Here is a 23,516-nt window from a genome sequence, read left to right as displayed (position 1 = left end):
TACTTTAAAAAATAGACATAATTAGAACATACATAGCATTCAGTTGAGGAAAAAAAATCTACTCTTCTTGTCTACACCCCGCCTTTTGTTTTCACAATTTAATATGGAAACAAAAGCATCTGCAATGTTGTTGAACATGTGACTACATGCTGAAAGACTATCCATCTCATCTCTCCTAATCACAATTGCCGCTTTGTCAGCATACAAAAGCTCCCTAAAATGAGAACAAAAAATATATTAAATCAAAACCGCATTTAAATTTAGGGAAACATGTACTTTAGAACATAAGCATCTACCTTATAATATAACTACAATGTTTAGAACATAAGTATATATAATTATTATAGGCATATAAATATAAATTGATGAAATCTTACGCGTTATCTCCTTGAGCAAAAGCATACTCAGCTATCATTTTATGATCTACATTGTTGAAAAGTTTTTCATGATTAACCATAAAAGGTGAACGCAAGAACACTGGAAGCTTATCCTTTCCTCTTTTTTTTCTTGCTTCGTCTTCTTCTTCTTCTTGTTTTTCTTCTTGCTTCCTATATAATTGAATTAAAAAAAAACAACAAAAAAAAAACAATCAACAACTATAATCAAATAATAATCAAACACCCATGATAGTTTAAACCTAATTTCTAATGTTTTCATAATGATTACCGTTGCTTATTTTCTTTGTTGTTCTTTTCTTCATCATGCTTCTTCTTTTCTTTTTTGGTTGGTTTATCCTCTTTTTCTTCATTCAATGTAGGTGGAAGAGCTTAATTCAAAAAAAACATTACAATTAACAAATTCACATAATTAATTTAGAACATTAAAACAATTTTTGACATTATAAAAAATTACAAATATACAAATTAAATATTATAAATATCCAATATACATATAAGAAAAATAAAATTTAAATAAGTTGAAATTACCAACTATTGGTGAGGGCGACAACAAATTGAAGTTTGGAGGAGAAATATCTTTGCATGTCTTTTTTGGAGGAATTGGTGTCTTTGGTGTGTCTTCATTCCTTTTCTCTTTCTTCTTCGTTGTACGCAAGAAAATTTTAAGCTTATTCTTTTGTCTAAACATAATCAAAATTACTTTAGAACATGGACAAGTAATTTAGAACATAATCAGAAATAATTTAGAACATAAGCTTAAATTGTTTAGAACATAATCAGAAATACTTTAAAACATTATAAAAATAAAAATAAAAATAATTAATCTAAGTCAAACATCAAAACCTTCATAACCAAATAATTATGTATTTGTTATTCTATTCCTAGTTTTTAACCAAAGTTGTAAAAAACACATCAAACCACACCAAACAAACTTGTAACACACAAACAAATATATATAACTAGAACACACAAACCATTAATTCTATATTAAAGTTTTACTAAATTATCCAACATATGTTCTAAACCAAAACCATTGTTTAAATATTCCTATTACTAAGTTACATTGATTACCCTTCCTTTGCTTCAACTTTCTTGTTCATCATTTTTTCCTCCTTTTCTTTTTCTTTGGGTTCATCTTGCTTCTCCTCTTGTTTTTTTTCTTGATTCCCATCTTGTTCTTCTTCTTTCTTCTCTTCTTTTTGTTCTTCTTTCTTCTCTTCTTTTTCTTTTTCTTTCTTCTCTTCTTTTTCTTCTTCTTTCTTCTTTTTCTTCTTCTTTCTTCTTTTCTTGTTCTTCTTGGTTTTTCTCCTTCTCTTCTTGTTGCTTCTCTTTGTGATCACTTTCGGGGTTTAGAAAATCACAATTAAGAACATTTTCAACCATTTGATCATCTAGAGCAACTGTGAATGAAAAAGAATATAAGAAATACATGGAACATAAGAACTTTGAAAAATAAGTATAAAATACTTTATAACTAAGACATGTAATTTAAATAAATGACAAGTTACCAATTTGTGGAGAGGGTAACAAGCTATTCTCTTCATTCTCCTTGCTTTTTCCTTCTTTGTTGTTCTCTTCTTTTTCTCCTTCATTTGATGTTAAGTCTTCAAAATAATTATAAAACACAATATTAGAACATGATAATATCATAAGGATTTGATTTGGAACATAAACATAAACTTTAGAACATATAACGTAAACTTTAGAACATATAGCTTAAACTTTAGAACATAATCATACACGAATATTCTATTTCATTCTTTTTAGTACTTTTTCTTATCCAAATCAATATATTCAAAGAACATTAATAAGAAATGAGCTTGAAAATAATGTGAAATTACCAACAATAGGTGAGGAGATACTATCATCTTTCTTGTCATTGCTTTTCCTTTCATTGTTGTTCTTTTCTCTTTTTCCTTCATTTGATGTCAAATCTTCATTATAATTATAAGACACAATTTTAGAACATAACTATATAATATAGATTTGATTTGGAACATAAACACTTGATTTAAGAGCATCATTTAGAACATACGTATTATTTAGAAATTAAGCATATAATTACCATGTCCCAATGTCTTTTCATCATTGAATTTCTTCCATGCTATGTTCATCAACATATCCAATTCTTCTATGAATGTCGGCTCATCGAAGAAATGTTGATATTGACTAAGTATAGAAGGACTTTTCTTCGGTTGGTTTTTTTTTCTTCTTGATTTTCCAATGGCTATATATATAAGAATACATAAGTTAGAGTCCAATATGGCATTTATACATATAAATTACACTTTAGAACATAGGCTGAAAATAGTTTAGAACATAAGTAATTTAGATCATAAGTAATTTAGAACATGATTATAATACTTTTGTGGTATACTTGCCCCAAATGTTGTCTATAAGATGATGCATTTTCCCACTTGTTTCTTCCTCAACAAAGAAATCTTTTGCTTGGTCCAACATGCTATACATCTCTTTCACATTCGATGCAAGACTCTTTGCCAAATCTCCAAATTTGCTTAAAAAGCCCTAACAATTTAAAACATTAAGTAATGAGTATTTAAAACATTATAGAAATAAGTAATTAAATAAATATGAAAAAAAATATTAAAACATTATACCATCATGTCATTTGGAGATGTGATAGAATTACAAGGCATGGATTGTTTTTCCATAACTTTCTCCTTTCCTTTGTCTTTTCCTTGCTTCTTTGACAATGGCATGAGTTTTTTGTTCATTACTTTCTTCTCCCCTTGATTTTCTCTAATTGTCAAGGGTTGCTCTTTCTTGTCGCCTTTGTCTTTCCCTTGCTTTTCTTCAATTGTCAAGGGTTGCACTTTCTTCTTGCCTTTGTCTTTCCCTTGCCCTTTTTCCAATTCCTTTTTAAATATAACTTGCAAATTTTAGAATACATGCATAAACATAATGATAGATAAATATAAAACGGTAATTACCATTGATGGACCTTCACTTTCTTTCTTTTCCTTATTCTCCGAATGTTTCTTCTTGATTCGACCCTACAAATCATAATATGAATAGATTACAAACTTTAGAACATCCGTAATAAACTTTAGAACATCGATAATAAACTTTAGAACATAAAATAAACATGCATAATACTCTTAAAAACACATGTACAATAAACTTTAGAACATATATTATAAAGTTTAGAACATATAGTACAAACTTTAAAACATATGTATATACAAAAATCATACCAAATTCAATTTCATTCTTTCTAGTACTTTTCCCTTTCCAAATCCTAGGTCTTTCTCAAACTTCAATCTTGTATAAAACCTTTCTTGGTTCCAGAATGAAAGTAGTGGAACACCACGTGGTATCTCTAACCCCTTTCTTTGTACCCGATCAAAATAGGATACCTACAAGAACATCATTAGAATTACTTTAAAACATTGATATATAAATTAGAACATAAATATATAATTTAGAACATCATTAGAAATACTTTAGAACATAGACATGTAACTTAGAACATAATCAGAATTACTTTAGAACATAGACAAGTAATTTAGAACATAGATATGTACATTACAACATAATCAAAATATTAGTAACATATATAATGAATGTTAAAAAAATTAAAAATTACCATAAGAAAGATTAAAGGCCCCACGAAGTATGATTCTCCATCTTGCCATTTTTTACAAGTTTCAATCAAGTGCTCCTTCACAAATTTACACCAATCCAACTTCACTATATTCTTTATATCCTTGCAACTATACAAATACTTTACGTATAGTTGGTTGCTATTCGTTAAACGAATGCAACTATTAACTACACATACAATGAAGTTGTAAATGAATTCATCAGAAACTTGATCTCTTTCTTTATCTACCGCTTTCACCTATTCGATCCTACTAATCAATTGTCCATTTGTTGGAGCACCCTGTAAGTAATTTAGAACATGGACAAGTAATTTAGAACATGGACAAGTACTTTAGAACATGAACTTATATACTTTAGAACATAATCAGAAATACTTTAGAACATGAACTTATATACTTTAGAACATAATCAGAAATACTTTAGAAGATCATAAAAGTAAATTAGAACATGATTAGAAATACTTTAGAACATTGACATGTAATTTAGAACATAAATATATACATTAGAACATCATTAGAAATACTTTAGAACTTAAAACATAATAAGAATTACTTTTAGAACATATTCGGAATTACTTTATAACATACACAAGTAATTTAGAACATAAATATCATTTAGAACATAAGCCAAATAACAAGTTTAGGATACAAGCACACATAAAAATATTCATACCACTTTAAGGTCAAAGTTTTTTCTCCATTTTTGCATAAAATTTGCACATTCCACATTCTCCTTATTTTCCAAGGTATCAACAATTGGAATATCTCCCATTGGCAATCCATATGTCATGTCAACATCAATTTCATCAAAGAATATTTCTTCTTCTCTCCCCGGTAGCATCAAGCAACATCTTTTGGGATCAAAATTCGTAAGAAGTTGTTTTGTCAACCTAGATTCAAATTAAAGGTTTAGAATACAAAATACATATAAATTAGAATAGAAATAAAAATAAAAATAAACAATATAATTTAATTTTAGAACATAAGAGTCGATCTTAAAATCATAAAAATAAAACTTAGTGCTAGTGCTTACCAAGAATCGGCATGATGTGGTGCATTCAATTTCAAAAAAGCTCCAAATCCAATGTTCTAAATTGCTTGCTTATGCTTTTTAGAAAGATTTACCAACACTTGTTTCATCAATTCCTTAGTTGTAACTCTTTGATAAGCTGTTTGCTTATTTTTTTCCTCTTTGATTACTTTGACATTCTCACCATCGTTTTCTTTTTCAATCTTTCTTTTCACATTTTTTTTCTGAACCACCTGAATAAAGTAGAACATTAGAAAGAATTTTAACATAATAAGCACATGAACTTTAGAACATTAGCATAAAGTATAGAACATTAGCATATAATTTAGAATACAAGTACTTGTTAAAAGCATATACTTTAGAACATAATCACATAGTTTAGAACATAATTCAAATTAGGAGAAAAAAGATTTAAATTAGAACATGAACTTTAGAACATAAGTTCATTGTTTAGAACACATGTATATACTTTAAAACATAAACTTGGAAATGAAAGCATGTAACTTACAAAAATAAAGTTACATATTATTTACTTTAGAACATAAGTATGAATATAGAATATAAACATGCAATTTATAACATTAGCATATAATTTAGAACATCAACAAATAATTTAGAACATTTTTCTTATCATCTTTCACATCCTCTTTTGAATCATCTTTTTTCTCTAACTTTGGTCCATCCATCTCTTCATTAGTATCATCTTTTTCCTCCAACTTTTATCCATCATCATTCTCATCCTCGTCATCATCTCCTTCTTCCTTTTTTTGCATTTTTCTAGTTGGTTGAATCCTTGATGGAAGCTTGCTACCTCTTTTTCGTTTTAGACTTTGCACATGTTTCTCAAATTCATCTTTGTCAATTACTTCCGCTTCATTTTCAACAACTTTCCTTTAAAATCAAATATAAATGATTTAGAACATATATGATAATATTTAGAACATAATAGAAAACTCTAGATCATAATAGAAATACTTTAGAACATAGTAGAAAACCTTAGAACATAATAAAAATACTTTAATTACCTTTTTCTTCCATAAGTAATTTTTTCATCTGGTATAATAGTAAGTTCTTCTGAATTTTCTTCATTTTGGCCTTGCATTTTGCTGCAATTTTAAAAAATAAAAAAATATTAGTAAACCTTAGATTAATTTAGTCCTTGTGTTGAATGGTTGGATGATCACACAATGCTAGGACCTAATCCAAATCAAAATAAACATTAAGTATGATACTTAATACAGCAGTTAGTGACACTCCCAATCTTAAAGACTAACCTCTCGGAAAAATGTGATCGGCTGCTGCCCAAGAGATTGAGGATTCCCTATATTACAGAAAAGTATCTGCACAAATAAAAATATGTTGAGGCTATAATCTTGAAACAACATATATATTATTGTGAGCTTCTATTTGAAAGGAAATGCGGGAGTCAGCACAATGACATGCTTCGTCATAAAAATGGTTTGCATTTCATGTAAGTGCTGATCTATAACACAGGTTGCATTGAAAAGATCAGAGGTGAAAATGATTCGCATAAGCACAACATAGTTTGATAAACCCTAGTAGCAAAATAATAACAGCGTGATTACTCTTATTAGTCTTATGTAGTTATATACATCAGACATTTGCTAATATCAATGTTTTGTTAGTTTTGTCAGATCTTTATATTTGAAAGGGAGAGAAAATAACAAATATACCTCATCAAAAGGGAGAGTGCCAGGTTCCTTCTTCAATTGTTCATTCAATTTCTACAAGAAGAAATATAACAGCACTATCAGAATTGAAATTGTATTGCAAAAGACACACCACCCTCTTATTCGTTATATTTAATCACAATCCCTCTTTTTTCAGAACATTTAGAACAAGAGTTGTTCAAAGTTATTTAACATACATTAAGAGAATTATTGGAATCTAACATTATTAAGATACCCCCCATGTATAGAATTATATTAGAATATCATGCACGGAAGTTAATGATCATATTTTACATTGTAACTGTAAAATGACAATCCTTTTGAAACAAGAATCAGTTTTACTTATATCGACACTTCACTAATGTGAATCAGAGGGTCAGAGAGCTACACAAGGCATTTGAAGCTGAATACAAGAAAAAACAGTATTGAATCATCTTCACAAGGACAGTAATCAATTCATTTCTTTTCTTACCTCGGCCTGGGTAACAATCGCTCCACGAACAGCATATTCACATTTCAAGACCTAGCAAGATAAATACATCATCATAAGTTAACAACCCAATCGATTACAATAAAGCTTTGACCAGTAATAAACAATATAAAGCAACAGATTAAAGGCAGCTAAAAAAGATATTCTCCCAATGAAACAGTATACACATTTCAAGCTCATTTGTCTCAATCACCCAAACAGAACAAGGCAAAGATATCTACAATGGATTTGGAGGTGTATCATACTCTCATAAGTCTCATTACAACACAAAATCAAGCAAAAAGAAAACAGATCTAAATTAATCAAACAAAAATGGGAAAAAACTAGGGTTTATAGATGAAGCTAACCTTGAAGAAGAAAGGAGGGGCAGTAGGCAGAGTAGAAGAGGCTGTAGTAATAGCCGTAGCAGCAATAGATCTATTGTTCGAATACACATACACAAAAACAATTCAAAAATTGACAATAATTTGCAAAAATCGAACTAATTCGAACAAAAAAAAATTAATTGACAGATCTAATTTTTCGAACATAATTATTCACAAAAATCGAACAAAAATAATTCACAAAAGTTGAACAAAATAATGAACAAAAATCGAACGAAATAATGAACAAAAATCGATCGAAATAATGAACAAAAATCGAACAAAAATCATTCGCAAAAATCAAACAAAATAATTCGCAAAAATTGAACAAAATAATTCGCAAAGATTCGAACCCTAAATTTGCTAAATTTGAACTCAAAATAATCAAACTCCATACGAAAAATCCAACTAAAAAATCCACAAAATAAACTGCAAAAATTGACTCATAAAATCGCAAAAATAGAACCCTAAATCCGAACCCTAAAAATTGCAAAAATTACCAATTAAAACTTCACATTCACTTGAACATCATGCTAATTTCATGAAAATTTGAACAAAATCGAAAACAAAAACATACCTGAAGCGAAATCCTTCAAAATTGCAACTTCTATCAGATTTTTGGGGGTTTTAGGAGAGAGAAAATGAGAGAATCGAGAAGAAGAGAGAGAAAGTTAGAGGAGAGAGAAAAGGTTGGGAGGTGGGTAAGGGGGTTGAAAAAGTTGGACACGTGTTTTAATCTTAGCCGTCTAAAACAACTTGATCCTACGGTTGAGATGAGTTCTTATATATCTAGGGGTTCTTACCGGATCCCTCCCCTATATATATATATATATAATTTCATACCATAAATATCTATATAAAAGCATAAATCGGTTTAAACCAATGTATAAAAAAGCTCAAGGCACACTAAGGCGATAAGGGTTTTGCAGTGCCTAGGTGCACCTAAGACGCGCCTCAATGCGCCTCTTTGAAGTGAGGTGCACTGTATAAACAGTTAAAAATTAAAATTGGCAGAAAATTGCTTCAAAAGTGCCTCCCTGTGCGCCTCAGGTGCGCCTCGTGCGCTTTTGGTGCGCATGTGCGCCTAATTGAAAACGCCTCGCCTAGGCCCAAAAGAGCTCTTACCCCCTATCGCCTTGCACCTAGGTGCGTCTTAGGTGCGCTTTTTCAAACACTGGTTTAGACTAATTTATTCTTTCATTAAAGTAAATTATGACTTTGAGGCAAACAATTAAGAAATAGAGGGTAAAATAGGAGCCTTAATTGAATATTGGTGGTTTGTTGATAAAAATTGATTCCATAAGTCATTAGATGTATTTAATTATTGGAGATTAGTCATTAGATATATGATTAGATATCTTTAAGATAAATAAAATTTAGCAATTTATAGAAAATTACATATCATGGTGACTATTTAAAACTAACAGGAAAAAAATATATCATACTAAACTTTACACGGAGTAATAATGGAGAAATTGTTCAAAATAATCTGATCTTTGCGTTATCCGCCCAAAATACTTTTACCTTTCGATTATTTTTAATATTCTGACCTTTATACCTCATCCGCTTTAAATGCTGCCAACCGATCATCTAACTTGTTATTACAAGTTACTTGACACGTGTCAGCCTCTAATTGGCCAGGAAAATAAAAAAATTATTTTACAAAAATTAAAAAAAAAACAAAAATTTTTTTTTTAAAAAAACCAAACCCAGATTCCGGCAGCCCCAGCCACCGGCCCTACCCAATTCCGGCACATCCCCTTTTCCAACCCGATTCCGGCCACCAACGACTTTCCCCTTCTCGATTCCGGCCAAACCCTCCCTCTCCCTCCTCGTTTCCGGCCCCCTCGACCACAACAGCAGCCCGCAAATTAGCTCCATTAAAGAACGCTACTTCTGCTACTCCCCCTTCACAACTGCACCACCCACAATCCCGCAACAAATCACAAGCATTCTCATCGCAGCAAACACCAAACGAACCACCATCACAATCAGTCACGCCACGCATAAGGGCCATAACAGCTGCACCAACAGGCGCTGGCATGCACCGCAAATCAGCCGCTATTCAAACGCCCACAAATTAGCTACAAAATCACAAGCCCATCATAGCAGCCCCTCATAGGGGAGAGGAGAAGCCGAGAAGGATGGTTTTAATGGGCTAAAATTGGGTAGAGGTGGTGTTTTGGTAGGGTTGATTGGGTAGGGAGGTGGTTTCGACGGTTGATCTGCCAGTAAGGGTGACCATGGTTTTTCTTTTATTATTATTTTTCAATTTTTTTTTTGATTAATTTTTTTTTTAATTATTGGCCAATAACGTGGTGACAGGTATGCAACACAACTCTAAGTCACAAATGGTAACCTGTTTAGGAGGTTTCAAGTCACTTGGGACCATATAGAACGAATTGGATATAAAGGTTGGAGTATTAAAAAATAATCGAAAGGTGGGATGAGGCAAAGGTCGGATTATTGCGGGCAATTTTTCCGAGTAATAACAGTAGCAAACACCAAAAATATGTAGATTAGTTATGATGTGCACAAATAAAGCAATAATGCAAAGTTGTTTACCAAAGCATATTTAGACATAAAATCCAAAAACATTAGATAAGAACAATCTACCAACCCAGCAATCCACTTATAATGTTTGGATCATATTCTCAGGATGGTTCCTGGATTACATTTACAATAGGCTTTCAACACAATAGCAAGGAACAAACTAAGTCAAGATACATGACTTTAGTGCCATAAAATATAAACAATAACTATACAATATATAGAATATATTAATAAAGTTATTTAATATTATGACCTTTTTAGAAAAAATTCCCAACCAGCATACATTACAACGCAGTTTCTATAATCTACAAACCAGTGTCATCAGAATTTACAACTCTTGTTATAAAGTCAGCGCACTTGATCCACGGCCAATGCTAAGTTTTTTTTTTTTTTTTTGAAACCACCAATGCTAAGTTTATATCAAGTATCTTCTACGACGTCTTCGCTTGAGAGGAGGCGGATTTACTTCATCGCCTCGAAATTCACATCTGATAACCATCCCATCCCATGATGAGCTAATGACTATTGGGAGGTAAGGGTGCCAGCAACAGTCTCTCACTGTAGTTTCATGATGACTGAGTTTGGAAACCAATGCTCCAGTTACCTAGTTAAGCAGAAAAGAGATGAGTTTAAGTAAAGCAAATTTGTTGTCAGAAGAAATATTGACATCCCAATGCAATGAGTTATGGTACCTTGAAAATAAACCTAATTGAATTTTTACACCCATTAAAACATTTTTTATTTTTATTTTTATTTTGGTACCCATCAAATGTAAAAAAAAAAAAAAAAAAAAAAAAGGTTTTGATACCTCCATCCATGTTCCATTAAGATTTCCGTTAGTGGGGTCCTGCCACCTTCCAGCCACCCCTTAGCCACGTAGAAACCATGCACGCAGCCAACTCGTCTCGCCATCACACCACTAGAACCAAAACTACCCCCCCTTGCACGCAACCACCTCCAATTCGCACCCGCGCCTCTCCATCACACCACCACCACCAAAACTACCCCCTACAACACGCAGCCCCCATGTCCTCCACCGCCGCACACAATAGCTAGCCCCCGAAACCCTAACACCCACCTGAAACAACCCAAAAAACGACCCGTATTCTAGGTTGTTTAAAAACCCTAAACGGGTTTGGTTTTACGGGTTGCTTCAGGTGGGTTTTAGGGTTTCGGGGGCCGTGCAAAAAGGGTAGGGTGGTTGTTTCTGGGAGGGAGGGGGTCGAAAAACAGGGAGGGGGGTTGTTTCGGCGAGCGGTGGTTCTTTGGAGGGCTATTGCGGCTGAGATCGAAGGAGGGAAAGGGAGGAGATGGGCTCGTTGGCGTCGGGGGAATATTTGGGCACTGACAGCCGGCACGAGGAAGGGGAAGGGTGGCTGACGGGGAGGGGCTGATTGGTTTTTTTATTTTTTAAGTTTTTTCTTATTTTAATAAATTAAATTACTAAATAATTAGATAATGGGCCTCACTAACGGAAAGTTTAACAGAAGTTGGATGGAGGTACCAAAACCTATATTTTGTGACTTTGATGGGTACCAAAAAAAAAAAAAAAATTTAAACGAGTGTGAAAATTCAATTAGGTCTATTTTCAAGGTACCAAAGTTCAAAATTTCCTATAATTGGAGTTTTATTTCGTATCATGGTCTAGAGATGTAAACTTTTTAGATGAGCTCTGTGCTATCTCATCATTTCGTAGAATAAACATACTAGAATGTAAAGACGCCTCAATGAGAAATTAGAACATGCCTATGTACACAGACTTAATCGTCAATTCTTAGAAGAACTTTTAGAAATAGCATCAAGCAAAGAAATATCTAGGGAAAGCAAATTATATATTTTTAACGGAAAGCTTAACACTCACAAGGCTGAATCAGATAAAAGGATTTACTAAAATGTCTTCCTAATTAGAATTTCAATTTTAATTTTAGATTATATTATTTTATTTTTTTTAATTGAACCCCACTCTTGTTCATGGGAGTGCAAACTTTATATGAAGGTTATAATATCTCAGATCATGAATAAATTTCATTTTGCACAAGAGGAAAAAATCAATACTTACCAAATCATAGATATAGACAGTCCCATCATTTGATCCAGTGTAAATGTATTTTTGACCAGTGCTGCAACAAGCAAACACAAGCATTAGAATCTAAGGCAAACAGATACTACTTGACCAACACCACAAAACAAATAAAATGGCAACCACAAGGTAAAAACAAAAATCCCTGCTACCATATATGTTGGATTATCTTCACCAATATACCATCAAAGAATATTACCAGTTCACTCCCATGAATAGCATAGATGCAAGGAGACCTTCGCCAAGTGATTTCACATGTCCGTGATACAGAATATTGAAAAATCCTTAAATGTTATAAATCAGTCATTTCCATATCCTAACAAACTTGGTTAGAAAAATTCAATTTTAGATTTCTGCTGACATGAAATGAGCTTGTTCCTGATGTAGGAAAATTTAGAACTCTCAATTAAACAGAAGCTAAGGTGCTGTTATGGCAGCAACAGAGCAGGTAGTTCAGCAGGCACTTGTACCTCAAGCTCTAACTGGCCCCTATTTTCTCGAGAAGGATAATTAGAGTCAATTACACAATATCTTTCAACCAAAAATTAAAATTTTAATTTCTAGCCAAAGCATTTTATGTCCTCAAAATGTTTCAAACAAAACTCATTGACTAGGCAACAAATTGTTGTAAAGTAAATCTGTTACAGATCTCTTGAATCATGACAAGATAGAAGAAATTAATACCTGTATTCCGGGGAGAAGTGGCAACGTATTAGAGTGCGAAGGACTGAATGTCCTCTATATGTTGCTAGAGACTGGTCATTTGGGTGTCTTAACTTCTTAAGCTCTTCAGGGTAATCCATCCATCTGTAATCCCAATCATAGTTTCTTGGTGTAGTAGCACTGACAGAATCACAAAGCAAAAATTGTTATGCTCAGCAAGCATGTAGACTATATACAGTACCACAACTTTTGAACTGACCAAAAAGATCTCTTAGTACAATGCCAATGGTACTTCAAATTTTAATTTCAATACTCTACAAGTCTACATATTAGGAGGTCTGTATAAATTTAAGATTAAGGCTTTGAAGCATAAAATAGGGGACAACACCGTTTTATAAAATTTCTGGACATTTCTAATTAAAAGTGTAGCGAAAAAACAAAAATATGCTTGTATAAGAAAGGATGCATCATGTTATTTGGTGGTTATAAATTTACCATGCAGAGTTAGAAGACATTTTACGAATATCCCACAGTTTGATAGTCTGATCTTTCCCATTGGATATAAAATAACGTCCATCACCACGGCTATCAATAAATGTAATGCCTTCCAGATGACCAATTAATGTTCCAGCAGGTTGACATCTTGATGTGAGGCAACGCCTATCCCACACCTAAAATAAAGATTTAATTTGTTTAAGATCAGTATCAAACAAAGACATGGAAATGGCAGTACAAGACATGACATTCATTAAATTCTTGCATGACAAAAGCATCCATATTCCATACTTGGACACAAATTTTGAACTGGTCATAACGTGAAATAGAAAGGGCAGAACTTCAGCTTAACATACATGACTAGTAGCTAAATAAGAAACACAAGAATTATTTACAAAATAGTTAAAACGACAGGTTTGTAATTTTCAGGTCCAGCTTCTTTGAACAGAATATAATCGTAATTGACAAATAAATTCTTTTAGTTTTTTTAAAAAAAAAGATAAGAGTTACAAAATAAAACGGACTCAAAGCTTTACATTTTGAGGAGCCTTCTCATTTGGAAAATGCTTACGAATATTCCCTGGATAGAATTTTACAATAATTTTAATCAATTGATAAGATTAAACAATCAAACAATTAATTACCTACAGATCTAATCAGTTTCTTAGATTATCTCTCAGAAAGTAAGTTCCCCCACAATCTCTCGAAAAGTAAGCCCCCCCCTCCCCCCCCCCCCCCCCCCCCCCACTCTTCCATCAACACTCACCTAAAAGTCACTGCTCTCACCCAGCATCAGCAAGCCACCAATGACTTTTTATCAATTCTTCCTCTACCAAGAACACACTAGCAGGAGTAAAGTTAATTCATTCACAGCAATTTTTCAAATTAGGAGAAAGAATCTAATTCAAATACATTAAGAGATAACCTCACTTATTTGAAACAAGGCCTGAACCGCACTTTAATCTCTCTAGCCACTCAGTACAGTTTTACCAACATAACTTTAGGATAGTGAACACCGAAAAGCATTAAAGAAGAAAATGCCAGGGAAAAGGAATCTGAATGAAAACAAATCAGCAATACAAATTCCTATAGTCATATTTTCTGCAATTCTGCTTTGAACCAATAGAAAATTCAACAGGTTGCTAGGTTCCCACCTTTGGATTACTTGCTATTGAAGTTCAATGATGCCCAGGCTCTGCTTCTAGTTTGTTTTGGTTGATTAGATTTTGAAAAGGGCTACATTAGTCTAGGGCTGTAGTTTTCCTTCATTTTCATTAATAAGCAATTGGAACATACATACTTTACTATCTCGAGCCCCAAATAAATAAATAAAAAATTATAAAAAAAACTCTGTGAAGACTGGTGCAAGTATTCACGTCATATTGAAAAAGGTATGGAGTATGTAAAATTTTCCAAAGAATGAAACCAAATATTCTAGACTCACTTCTACGAACGAATATGGATGCCGAATTATCTAAGCAAAAACAATTAAATGGCTTACTCTGCAGAGGTTATCATCACTTCCAGAATATATCAGATGACCAGATTCATCAGCAAAGCACACAGTATTAACATCTTCCTGAAACAGACAATCCACAACACACTTTTGTAACAGTAATACAAGAGATAAAATCTAACAAAATACAAGAAAACTATGTGGCTATATTCACACATTCTGCTTATTAAAGAAGCCAAACCATGTTTTACGAAATGGGAGAGTTGATGAAGCTTAAAGTAAATAAGAGACTTTCAAAGTTCTCTAATACCAGAACTTTAGCAACAAAAATCTTACATAAACCAGCAGCGCAATATCCAGACCAAGAGAAGAAGTCTCCATTCAGCCTTTTCGCAGTAAAATAAAAAAAAAAAATATAAAAAAAATCCCTTATAAAAAGAAATTTGCCTAATTTATTGTTCAACCACCACAATAACACAACTAAGTATATAACACAGCTCATATAACTTAATTGAACACACGGGACACACACGCGAGTAGATGATAAAATTAAGTTGTTAGGAGTTTCCCAAGCCTCAACTAGAGGTTTAGGCTTCTAGAGCTGTAACCACCATGTTTGGTAAGAGTGCGATGCCATAATGCCATCAGAGTGGATAGCACTGCATAACACATTAACTAATCTTTTGAGCTATAGGTCAATGGATTCTATACCCTATGACTTGGCAATTCAGGGGTATGGCATGTTATGTAGTGACCAAATCCTGAAAAAGGAAAGAATAGTACAGAGTACAATTTCTATTTTATGATATGGATCTAGGGTAAAAGGAAATCAATGACTCAAGGAACAGATTCTAGAACAAAAGTATCAAACTGTGGGACTGGCTCAGAAACTGCCAGGAACAATGAGGTCAGTACTGGACCAGAGACCTCAACTTTTTAAAAGAGCTAGCAAGTTGGTGAATATTCTTCTTCGCTTTGGAATTTAGTTCTAAGGGGACTACTCTTTTTTTCAATTATAAGAGCTTGCATGCAGTTGAGCTAAAGGAAATCAAATCAAGGAGTTCCCTTTTATCCATCACTTTACAACATCTCAAATCCACCCGACCAGCAATGTAAGAAGTAACTATATTTTCAGAAATTCCTATCAATTTTTTTTTTTTTTTTTTTTTTTTTTTTTTTTTTAGCACACAACATTCAGCATAATCCTAATCTAGGATAGTCTAAAAAGTTAGAACAAGCATGGATATACTCCCATGCAATGAATGGCATACTTAAAAGTTAATATAAGTTAGAACAATTTGCTAGGTAGCATTTGTTTTAGTTTAACATTTTGACTTATTACGTATTATAAATTTTTATTCAGCGGAAATGAATAACCTTTAGTTCATGCCCTTCTCGCCTTCAAAACTTCATTTACAATGAATAACCTGGAAGAATAAAAGTGGAAATCCAAGGGATGACAACCATAACAAATAACATCCAGTAAAGAAACACTGCCATGTGACAATATAAAAGCAGTCATGTCACTAAAACAATGTTTTCCAACGCCAAAATACCAAAACCTAACCACCATCCTCTATTAAAATGCAAACATAGGCCTGTCTAACAAGGTGATACCACTTATCCTCACGACCTCACCTACCCTCCAAACCACGAAACATCTTTCATTAGTCTCTCCAGCCAGCTACTCCCATCAGAAGCTTGAAGGGGAAGGAAAATACAAGGGAAGGTTACAACAATGTGTAAGTCATGAAAGCTAAGCCTTTTCCCACCCACCCAACTGCAAAGAGACCTTTTCTACAACCATGTTCAAGGAACAAAGAAGAGAGCCAATTTAAGTTAGTAGGATAGATATCAAAGCAGGTCACACTACACTTTGAAAAAGAATCTCAAGACCAAGGAAAATTCAGAAACCTGACACTTGACAGTTTCTTCTAAAGTATGCGAGTTTCAATCACTTTTGTAAGAATTTATCAATCACATTAAGAATTACAAATGACATGGGTAAGAGATCTGATTTTCTAATACATAATGCTAAGAAAGAGTGAATTCTAAATCATGGGCCTCTTACTTACAAAATTAGTTTAGGTACAAAAATGTGACGTACCCTCTTGTTCCTGCATACTTCAAACTATTCTTTCTAAGAAAAACCCACCTTTAAAAGGGTCACATTATAATCTTGTATTTTACTACTAGTAAATAGTTGCTGGGCACCAAAAATTATCCTATCTAATACTTGAGTTCGAATTAAACATAAAAGACTAGAGATATCATTTTCTAACGAATTTTATCTTTATATAAAAGGGTGAATCAGGAAGTTTAAAAGTGTACTGCATGCAAATTCAGAAGTGGAAATTTTCTGGACATATCATAACCGAATATACAAAAACTTTAGGATGAAGGCCAATGTATATAACCAATCTATTAACCAGGAAAATCAAATATATAAGACTTTGAAGCTTCCTCAAGACAAAAGACACAAACCTCAAAACATAATTGGAAAAGGTGCACACAGCATATGTAAATAATAAGACTTTTATAAAAGCCAAAATACCTCATGTGCATGTATTCGGAGAGTTCGCTTGTTTGCTACAAGATCATAGACATATATAGAATTATCACTGCTTGCAGCCACAATCTCTCGGCCATCTGTTGAAAACTTTACAGAGAAGATACTAAAGCTATCTCCATTGTCTTCACCATCGACTATTGATAAGTCCAGACCTTCATGAATTTCCTAAAGCAGTATTACATATAAAAATTAATGATGAATTATATCTGTATAGCATAAGCCAAGAGTATTAGCACTGAAAGCAAAAGAACTGAAATTATATAGGTTGGAATATAGCTTTGGTATAGAAAGAAAGAAGATATGATAAGACTTTGAACAAGTTGATGATGATCATTGACATAAATTACTTGTCAACCTAGAATCTACAGTTTGCTACTCCAGGATTAAGACTTAACTGCACAGCTGTATTCATCGATATCAAGCACAAGCATACTTTTTTTTTTTTTTTTGACTGAGAATCTTTAAGTTTATGCTCAGTACATCTATCAGTGTTAATGTTCATAAAACGTCTTAGCTATTTGGGAGTTTAAACAAGTAATAACGAGATAAATTAATCTAGAAATTATTACTGCAGCATACATAATGCACAATGTAATGGACTGGGTCAACAACCCCAGTCAACCACCTCTCTTGGTGTATACAAGGCACAAAAAGGGGGAAGCAGCAGCTAGGGTCGACAGCAGCAAATAGTTAGGGGCGGCAGCAGGGGAATGCAACAAGACAAGTTTAATTAAGAAAGAGTTAGGGAAGGAAAGCAATCAGTTTCTTTTATATCTGTTTATTGTCTTTCTATTTTAGCTAAAACCACATGTATTCAATTAAGGTCAGCTTGACCATTAGGAGTCCTTAGTATAAGTAAGGTAGTTTGTGTATCAAGAAGTTTGTCTAAAATATTGAGTGAACTTGGTGAGACTTGTGAGTTGTGACCTCATGTCACTTGAGTGAGATTGATAGGCTAAAGCTATTGTAATATCCCCTTAAATCATTAGCAATCAATCAATTCGAGCTTTCCTTCTTGTTTAATTCTCTTGCAACTTTCTTTCTTAGAGCGCATAGTACATAACACACAACTTTGTTTATCTTAGCAGTCCCTAGCTACTACTTCCCAGTTTCACAGAAATTGTAAACAAGATGATATTTGCCAAAAAGAACATGTACAAAATACAAAATATCAGAAAATAAAAATTTATAATATTCATCTTTCTAAAGAAATATTTACAATGTGAAGCAGTTCAACCAAAGAGAACAAGGTATCCTCTAAGAGGAATATCTGAAATTTACTTACAATGACAAAATTTAAGCCATTCAAAGGTGGGATTGTTTTGGAATAATTGAAAGGAGGGATTGATTTCGGAAGACCGAGCAAAGGTGAGATTATTTAATTCCATTTTTCCAAAAAAAAAAAAAGGTGGGGTGTGTCAGTTAGCTTCTGCCAAATTCCAACCCTCTCTGACACTCTTGCCATCACTCTAAAAATTTGTTGAGCATGAGTGAGCTCCATGTTCAAAAGTTAAAAAGGGATGAAAACACAATGGGCCGAACAAGACTCGGAAATAATGGGATTATGATAAATAATAAATAAATAAATAAATAAAAACCCCACCAAAATTTGGGAAACTCATCTATCCATTAATCAGTAAACAAAATATATATTAGTAATCTTATTAATCTGTTTTATGAAAGAGGAACATATCATGAATGAACCAAAACTCCGAAAGCCACTTATGACTTAATTTGAGACATACCGTAACATTTGCAAGAGACTCCGTAACTGAAGATCCCACGTCAACAATATGAACAATGGGTGACATACTTGAATAAACCTGCACTTGCAAATACCAAATCTATGTTAGCTAGATGGATGACATGAACAAAAATTAGCACATAATGGTAATAGCCAATATGTAATGACAATATTTTTACACCATAGTGAATCTAGACGATTTAGTAAACCATGGAAACATGAGCGTAAAGTAAATGAAGATAACAAATTGTGAATCTTAGCTTGATAGTTCCTTTGTCCCACGATAACTAACTATTTACATATTTAGGGGGTGTTTGGTATGGGCCTATGGGGTAATGATCAATGGGAAAGAGAATGAACTAGGCTATTTCCCCGTTGTTTTTTGTGACAACATTTTAATTATTCCCCTTACCCTCTCCATTCGTCCTATAGTCCTCTACTTTGATTCACCCACCTCCCATGCTATTTCCATTCCCTTTCTTGAATTGAACTACCCTACACCACTGCCCAAGCGCACTAATCATCGCATCATTGGCACCACCCAACACCACCTGTACAGTACATCACAACGCCCAGACTCGCACTGGCATTGCTGTCACTGCCCCTGCTGGTACCCACTTCATACCCACTCAAAACCCCACCATAAACACCCAAAACCTACACCACCCACTACCCGAAACCACCCCATCTACCCCCAAAACCACCTCGCACCCACCCCATGAAGCCACCCGAAACCCACCCCCACTCAACCACCCGAAAACCCAACTAAGATCAACCCACCAACTCATAAACCACCGGCCCCTGGAACCCCCGAAACCCACCAGAACTAAACAATTTCATTAAAAACAGAGATAAAGAGGAACATTGATGATGGCGGGGGCATCAAGAGGGCAGCGACAACTAGGGAAGCCAGAGATGATACAGTATAATATCTATAGCCAAATATGATATAGCACATAGTTAAACTATGATCTATTTTTTGATCTTTACACCGCCTAAAACTAAGTTACTGTCCATGTTCTTCCAATAAACTAAGCCGCAACAAGGTTCAAGTACAAAGAAAGTTTTACCATACCAGAGTAGTCTAGTTACTTTAAATGCATATATCAACACAAAATAAGACCAACCACGACATGGGTAGCTGAGAAGAGTCACAGTCAAGTTTATCTAGCATTATTAAAAATGGAGATTGAATAAACAACCAAACAATAATAGTCTGATCTGAAGTGTATAAAAAGGAAGTGGTAGATCATGATTCATTAGAGTGACTAAGGGCATGGTAGACACGAAAAAAAAAAAAAAAGAGTGTGGTGGTAGTAAAACCTAACATGAATTAACAAGAAAGCATTAGTAAGTAATAACTACCTTGAATCAAGGATGAGCAAAGCATTGAGCTTTAGAAGAGATGTTTACCAAAAGCAAATAAATTTACTTTTCAGCATATACAATATGCAAATCATGTATAAGACATTCAACATCCATAGCATAAGTATCTAACAGATTTAGTCAAAATACAGATAAAGTAAATTGCCACTCAAGCATGCACATGATTATCCTCCATTTACATAAGATCAAAAGGAATAATTCTAACATTTGGGATCAAACCTTGTCTAACTTTGAAATTTTTTTTAAGGGAAATTTTAATGATTATGCAATTTTTCTTAATGATTATACATTTTATAAATGTAGGAAATGTAGGAAAATTTGTCGTTAACAACTTAGAATATACTAATTTAATCAAAAGATGGTTTTATCGTGATTTTCCATATCAAAACAGTTCAATTAACAGTTTTTCCCTTCCAAATCTGGTGGGGACAATAATTGTGCAGGGAATCTACGCCTCTACAGGGTCAAAACAATCAATTTAGATAATCATAAGGTTTAAGGGTTCCTCTTAGAGAAGTAAAATGATTGTCCTTTAAAACAAATACCTTAAGGGGTTTTTTCACACCAAATCACATAAATTTCACAAACTTACAAGATAGCGTTTATCAGGAGAAAGGGATGCATCAGTGACCGTCCAACGCAAGCTCCTAGCCAATATATCCTTCTGAACCTTCCACCCTTTTTCAACATTGTATACCCTAATGTGACTTCCCTATGTCCAAAAAAAAAAAAACATATAATTAGAAGATCAAAACTCAATCCGTATAAACTGATAAACCATATTGGCAAGCCTCAGCCACATTCGTACAAATAACTAAAAGAATACCTGATATCCTGCAACTAACAATGAACCGTCAGACGAAAATTGAGAGACATATGCACAGCTTTCCATTTGGTCCACCAAGTAAGGTCCATTAACAGGCAAATATCTACTAAGCATATGACAACCATCTGCCATTGAGAATTTCGATTTTCGAAAACAATTACTCTCGCGGGCAGCTAACATTTTCACTGGCGAAATCCAATCCTTATTCTTTCCACCAAACAATTTACTAATATACTCATTAGGTCCTGATCTAAGCTTTGTGAGATGCGCGATTTCATGATCAAAATGTTCACTGCTAGTACCAGCAGAACTCCCACTAGCAGCACTTGCTTCATCACAAAACTTGGTGTTTCTCCTAGAACTTGTCATTGTGCAATAACCTAATTTTTTAAATACAGAATTCAATTAATTCAACCAACTTCGTTCATATAAATCTATAATAATACATCAATCAATTCTTCTACAAAAACAACATCATAGACGGTACCAAAATCTAATTTCCAAAAAGATAGGGTCGGCTGCATAAACCAAGATTATTCCATCTTATTCCCAGTGATCATCCACAAAATTCCTCTTCCTCCAAACCATTTCTACAAGAATAATCAAATTAAAAAAAAAAAAATTAAAATATGCAATTTCAGTCTCTGATACTACTTACATAATCACCCAATTCATTATTCAAACAAGTGATCAATTTGACTAAAAAAATCAACTACTGTACTGAATAATTCAATCAACTCAAGAATTTCGAAAACAAAAAAAACTGAAATAAATCATATGAAAAAAGGAAAACAATCAAAATTTTGTTGTACTTATAACTTACTATAGCATATGAGAAGGAGTTTGGTGGTTTTGAGAACGAAGAAGTTGCAGAGAGTGTGCGCTTACTTACTAAAAAAAAACATGTTAACTGAAGCAGATTAGCGAGACACGTCAAAAGCTTGCCAACCATCCAAAATATTCGAAGGCTATTGATTGTTCTTCCCCTTATATTGGAGACTTATGTTGTCCGAATGTAAGCGGTAACACTATCCGACTATTCCAACCATGGTACAAAATTTTATACGGAGTACCATCCAACATCCATTTTCTCTTTAATGCGAGTAATTCTCTACCTCTAATAATTTGAGAATTATTAGTTTTAAAATGATAAAAGATCAAAGGAAACAACTTATAAAGAAATTTTGTTAATTAAATGGCAAAATTGATATCAACAAAATTTAGATGTCCACCTTTAATAAAAGGTTCTGATTCAAAAATTGCCCCCATTAATTTGAACTTTGCTTCGTCCGCCCAAATTAATTCGTACTTTCGATTATTATCTATCACTCCCAATTTATGGAGGTATCAATTTCTATTGCACCCAACCGGTAATCTAACCTGATATTGCAGGTTTCCAGACACGTGTCAACACGTAATAGGTCCAAAAAAAATAAAAAATAAAAACCTCACCCTGAACCTCACCATGCAAGGTGGCAGCCCTGCCACCTTCGGGCTCCGGCAAGCGGCAGTCACCTCCGTTTCCGATACGAGGCAGGCCCTCTTGTTTCCGGCGGGAGTTAGCCGCTGCCAAAACCGACAGGAGGCAGCCGCTGCTAGAACCGACAGGTGTAGCCCCTGTCATTCGGGCAGAGGGGCGGCCCTTGGGTGCCGTTTCCGGCAGGAGGGTGGTCGTTTCCGCCCCCTCCGATTCGACCACCCTCCGATTCGTCCCCTTCCTCCCTCCAATTCGCCCCCTTCCCTCTCTAATTTGCCCTCTTTTCCTCCAATTCGCCCCCTTAGCTTCCTCCCTCCGTTTCCGCCACCTTTCCTCCTCCATTTTCGCCCCTTTCCTCCTCCATTTCAACCCTCAGGTGGCTGGGGCAGAGGGAAGGGGAAGTGGCGGTGGTGGTGGTGGAAGTGGCTGTGTGGTTTTTTTTTTTTATTTAAAAAAAAAATTTAACCTATCATGATGCGACACGTGTGCAACTAATCAGAAGTTAGTCAGCAAAATTTACCTCTTTAACCAGTTCCAAGTCATTTGGGTGCAATAGAAATTAATACCTCCTAAAGTTGGGAGTGATAGATAATAATCGAAAGTACGGATTAATTTGGGCGGACGAGGCAAAGCTCATATTAATGGGAGCAATTTTTCCTTACATTTATGG

At 33.8% G+C, this 23,516-nt stretch overlaps 1 protein-coding gene and 1 long non-coding RNA gene across 4 annotated transcripts; both read right to left on the bottom strand.

Annotated features, from left to right (window-relative positions):
* Positions 1 to 6,224: 6,224 nt before the first annotated feature.
* On the bottom strand, positions 6,225 to 7,267 carry LOC145607638 (uncharacterized). Its single transcript, XR_014105596.1, has 4 exons — positions 7,215 to 7,267; positions 6,746 to 6,796; positions 6,326 to 6,391; positions 6,225 to 6,248 (listed from the first exon to the last, which is right to left on the bottom strand). It is a non-coding gene; the product is annotated as an uncharacterized LOC145607638 (long non-coding RNA).
* Positions 7,268 to 10,198: 2,931 nt separating this feature from the next.
* LOC145608010 (LEC14B homolog) lies at positions 10,199 to 22,373 on the bottom strand. 3 transcript variants are annotated; one of them, XM_081663611.1, is made up of 11 exons: positions 22,262 to 22,311; positions 21,857 to 21,959; positions 21,370 to 21,749; positions 21,136 to 21,255; positions 19,159 to 19,236; positions 17,396 to 17,578; positions 14,887 to 14,964; positions 13,386 to 13,561; positions 12,912 to 13,070; positions 12,207 to 12,267; positions 10,199 to 10,751 (listed from the first exon to the last, which is right to left on the bottom strand). In XM_081663611.1, exons 2-11 carry the CDS (start codon positions 21,891 to 21,893, stop codon positions 10,563 to 10,565), a joined length of 1,461 nt encoding a protein of 486 aa, XP_081519737.1. In that variant the 5' UTR covers positions 21,894 to 21,959; positions 22,262 to 22,311; the 3' UTR covers positions 10,199 to 10,562. The 3 variants fall into 3 exon arrangements, with proteins under 3 accessions (XP_081519737.1, XP_081519738.1, XP_081519736.1); XM_081663610.1 differs by having other exon boundaries at positions 10,200 to 10,751; positions 22,193 to 22,373; XM_081663612.1 differs by lacking the exon at positions 21,857 to 21,959 and having other exon boundaries at positions 22,193 to 22,373.
* Positions 22,374 to 23,516: the final 1,143 nt, after the last annotated feature.

This window comes from Chenopodium album, chromosome 23, assembly GCF_948465745.1.
Source record: "Chenopodium album chromosome 23, dcCheAlbu1.1, whole genome shotgun sequence".
Classification (NCBI taxonomy): Eukaryota; Viridiplantae; Streptophyta; class Magnoliopsida; order Caryophyllales; family Amaranthaceae; genus Chenopodium; species Chenopodium album.
The sequence above is the reverse complement of the archived record's forward strand: the minus strand, read 5'-3'. Positions and strand labels throughout refer to the sequence as shown.

What these genes read in the sequence shown, in the direction of transcription:
- LOC145608010 (XM_081663610.1), bottom strand. Translation starts at nt 21,893, where the DNA reads ATGCAGCCGACCCTATCTTTTTGGAAATTAGATTTTG. An exon ending in AGTCTCTTGCAAATGTTACG is followed by an intron (nt 17,579 to 19,158) that starts GTATGTCTCAAA and finishes ATACTGCTTTAG; the next exon opens with GAAATTCATGAAGGTCTGGA. An exon ending in CTGTCTATATCTATGATTTG is followed by an intron (nt 10,752 to 12,206) that starts GTAAGTATTGAT and finishes CTGCTTAACTAG; the next exon opens with GTAACTGGAGCATTGGTTTC.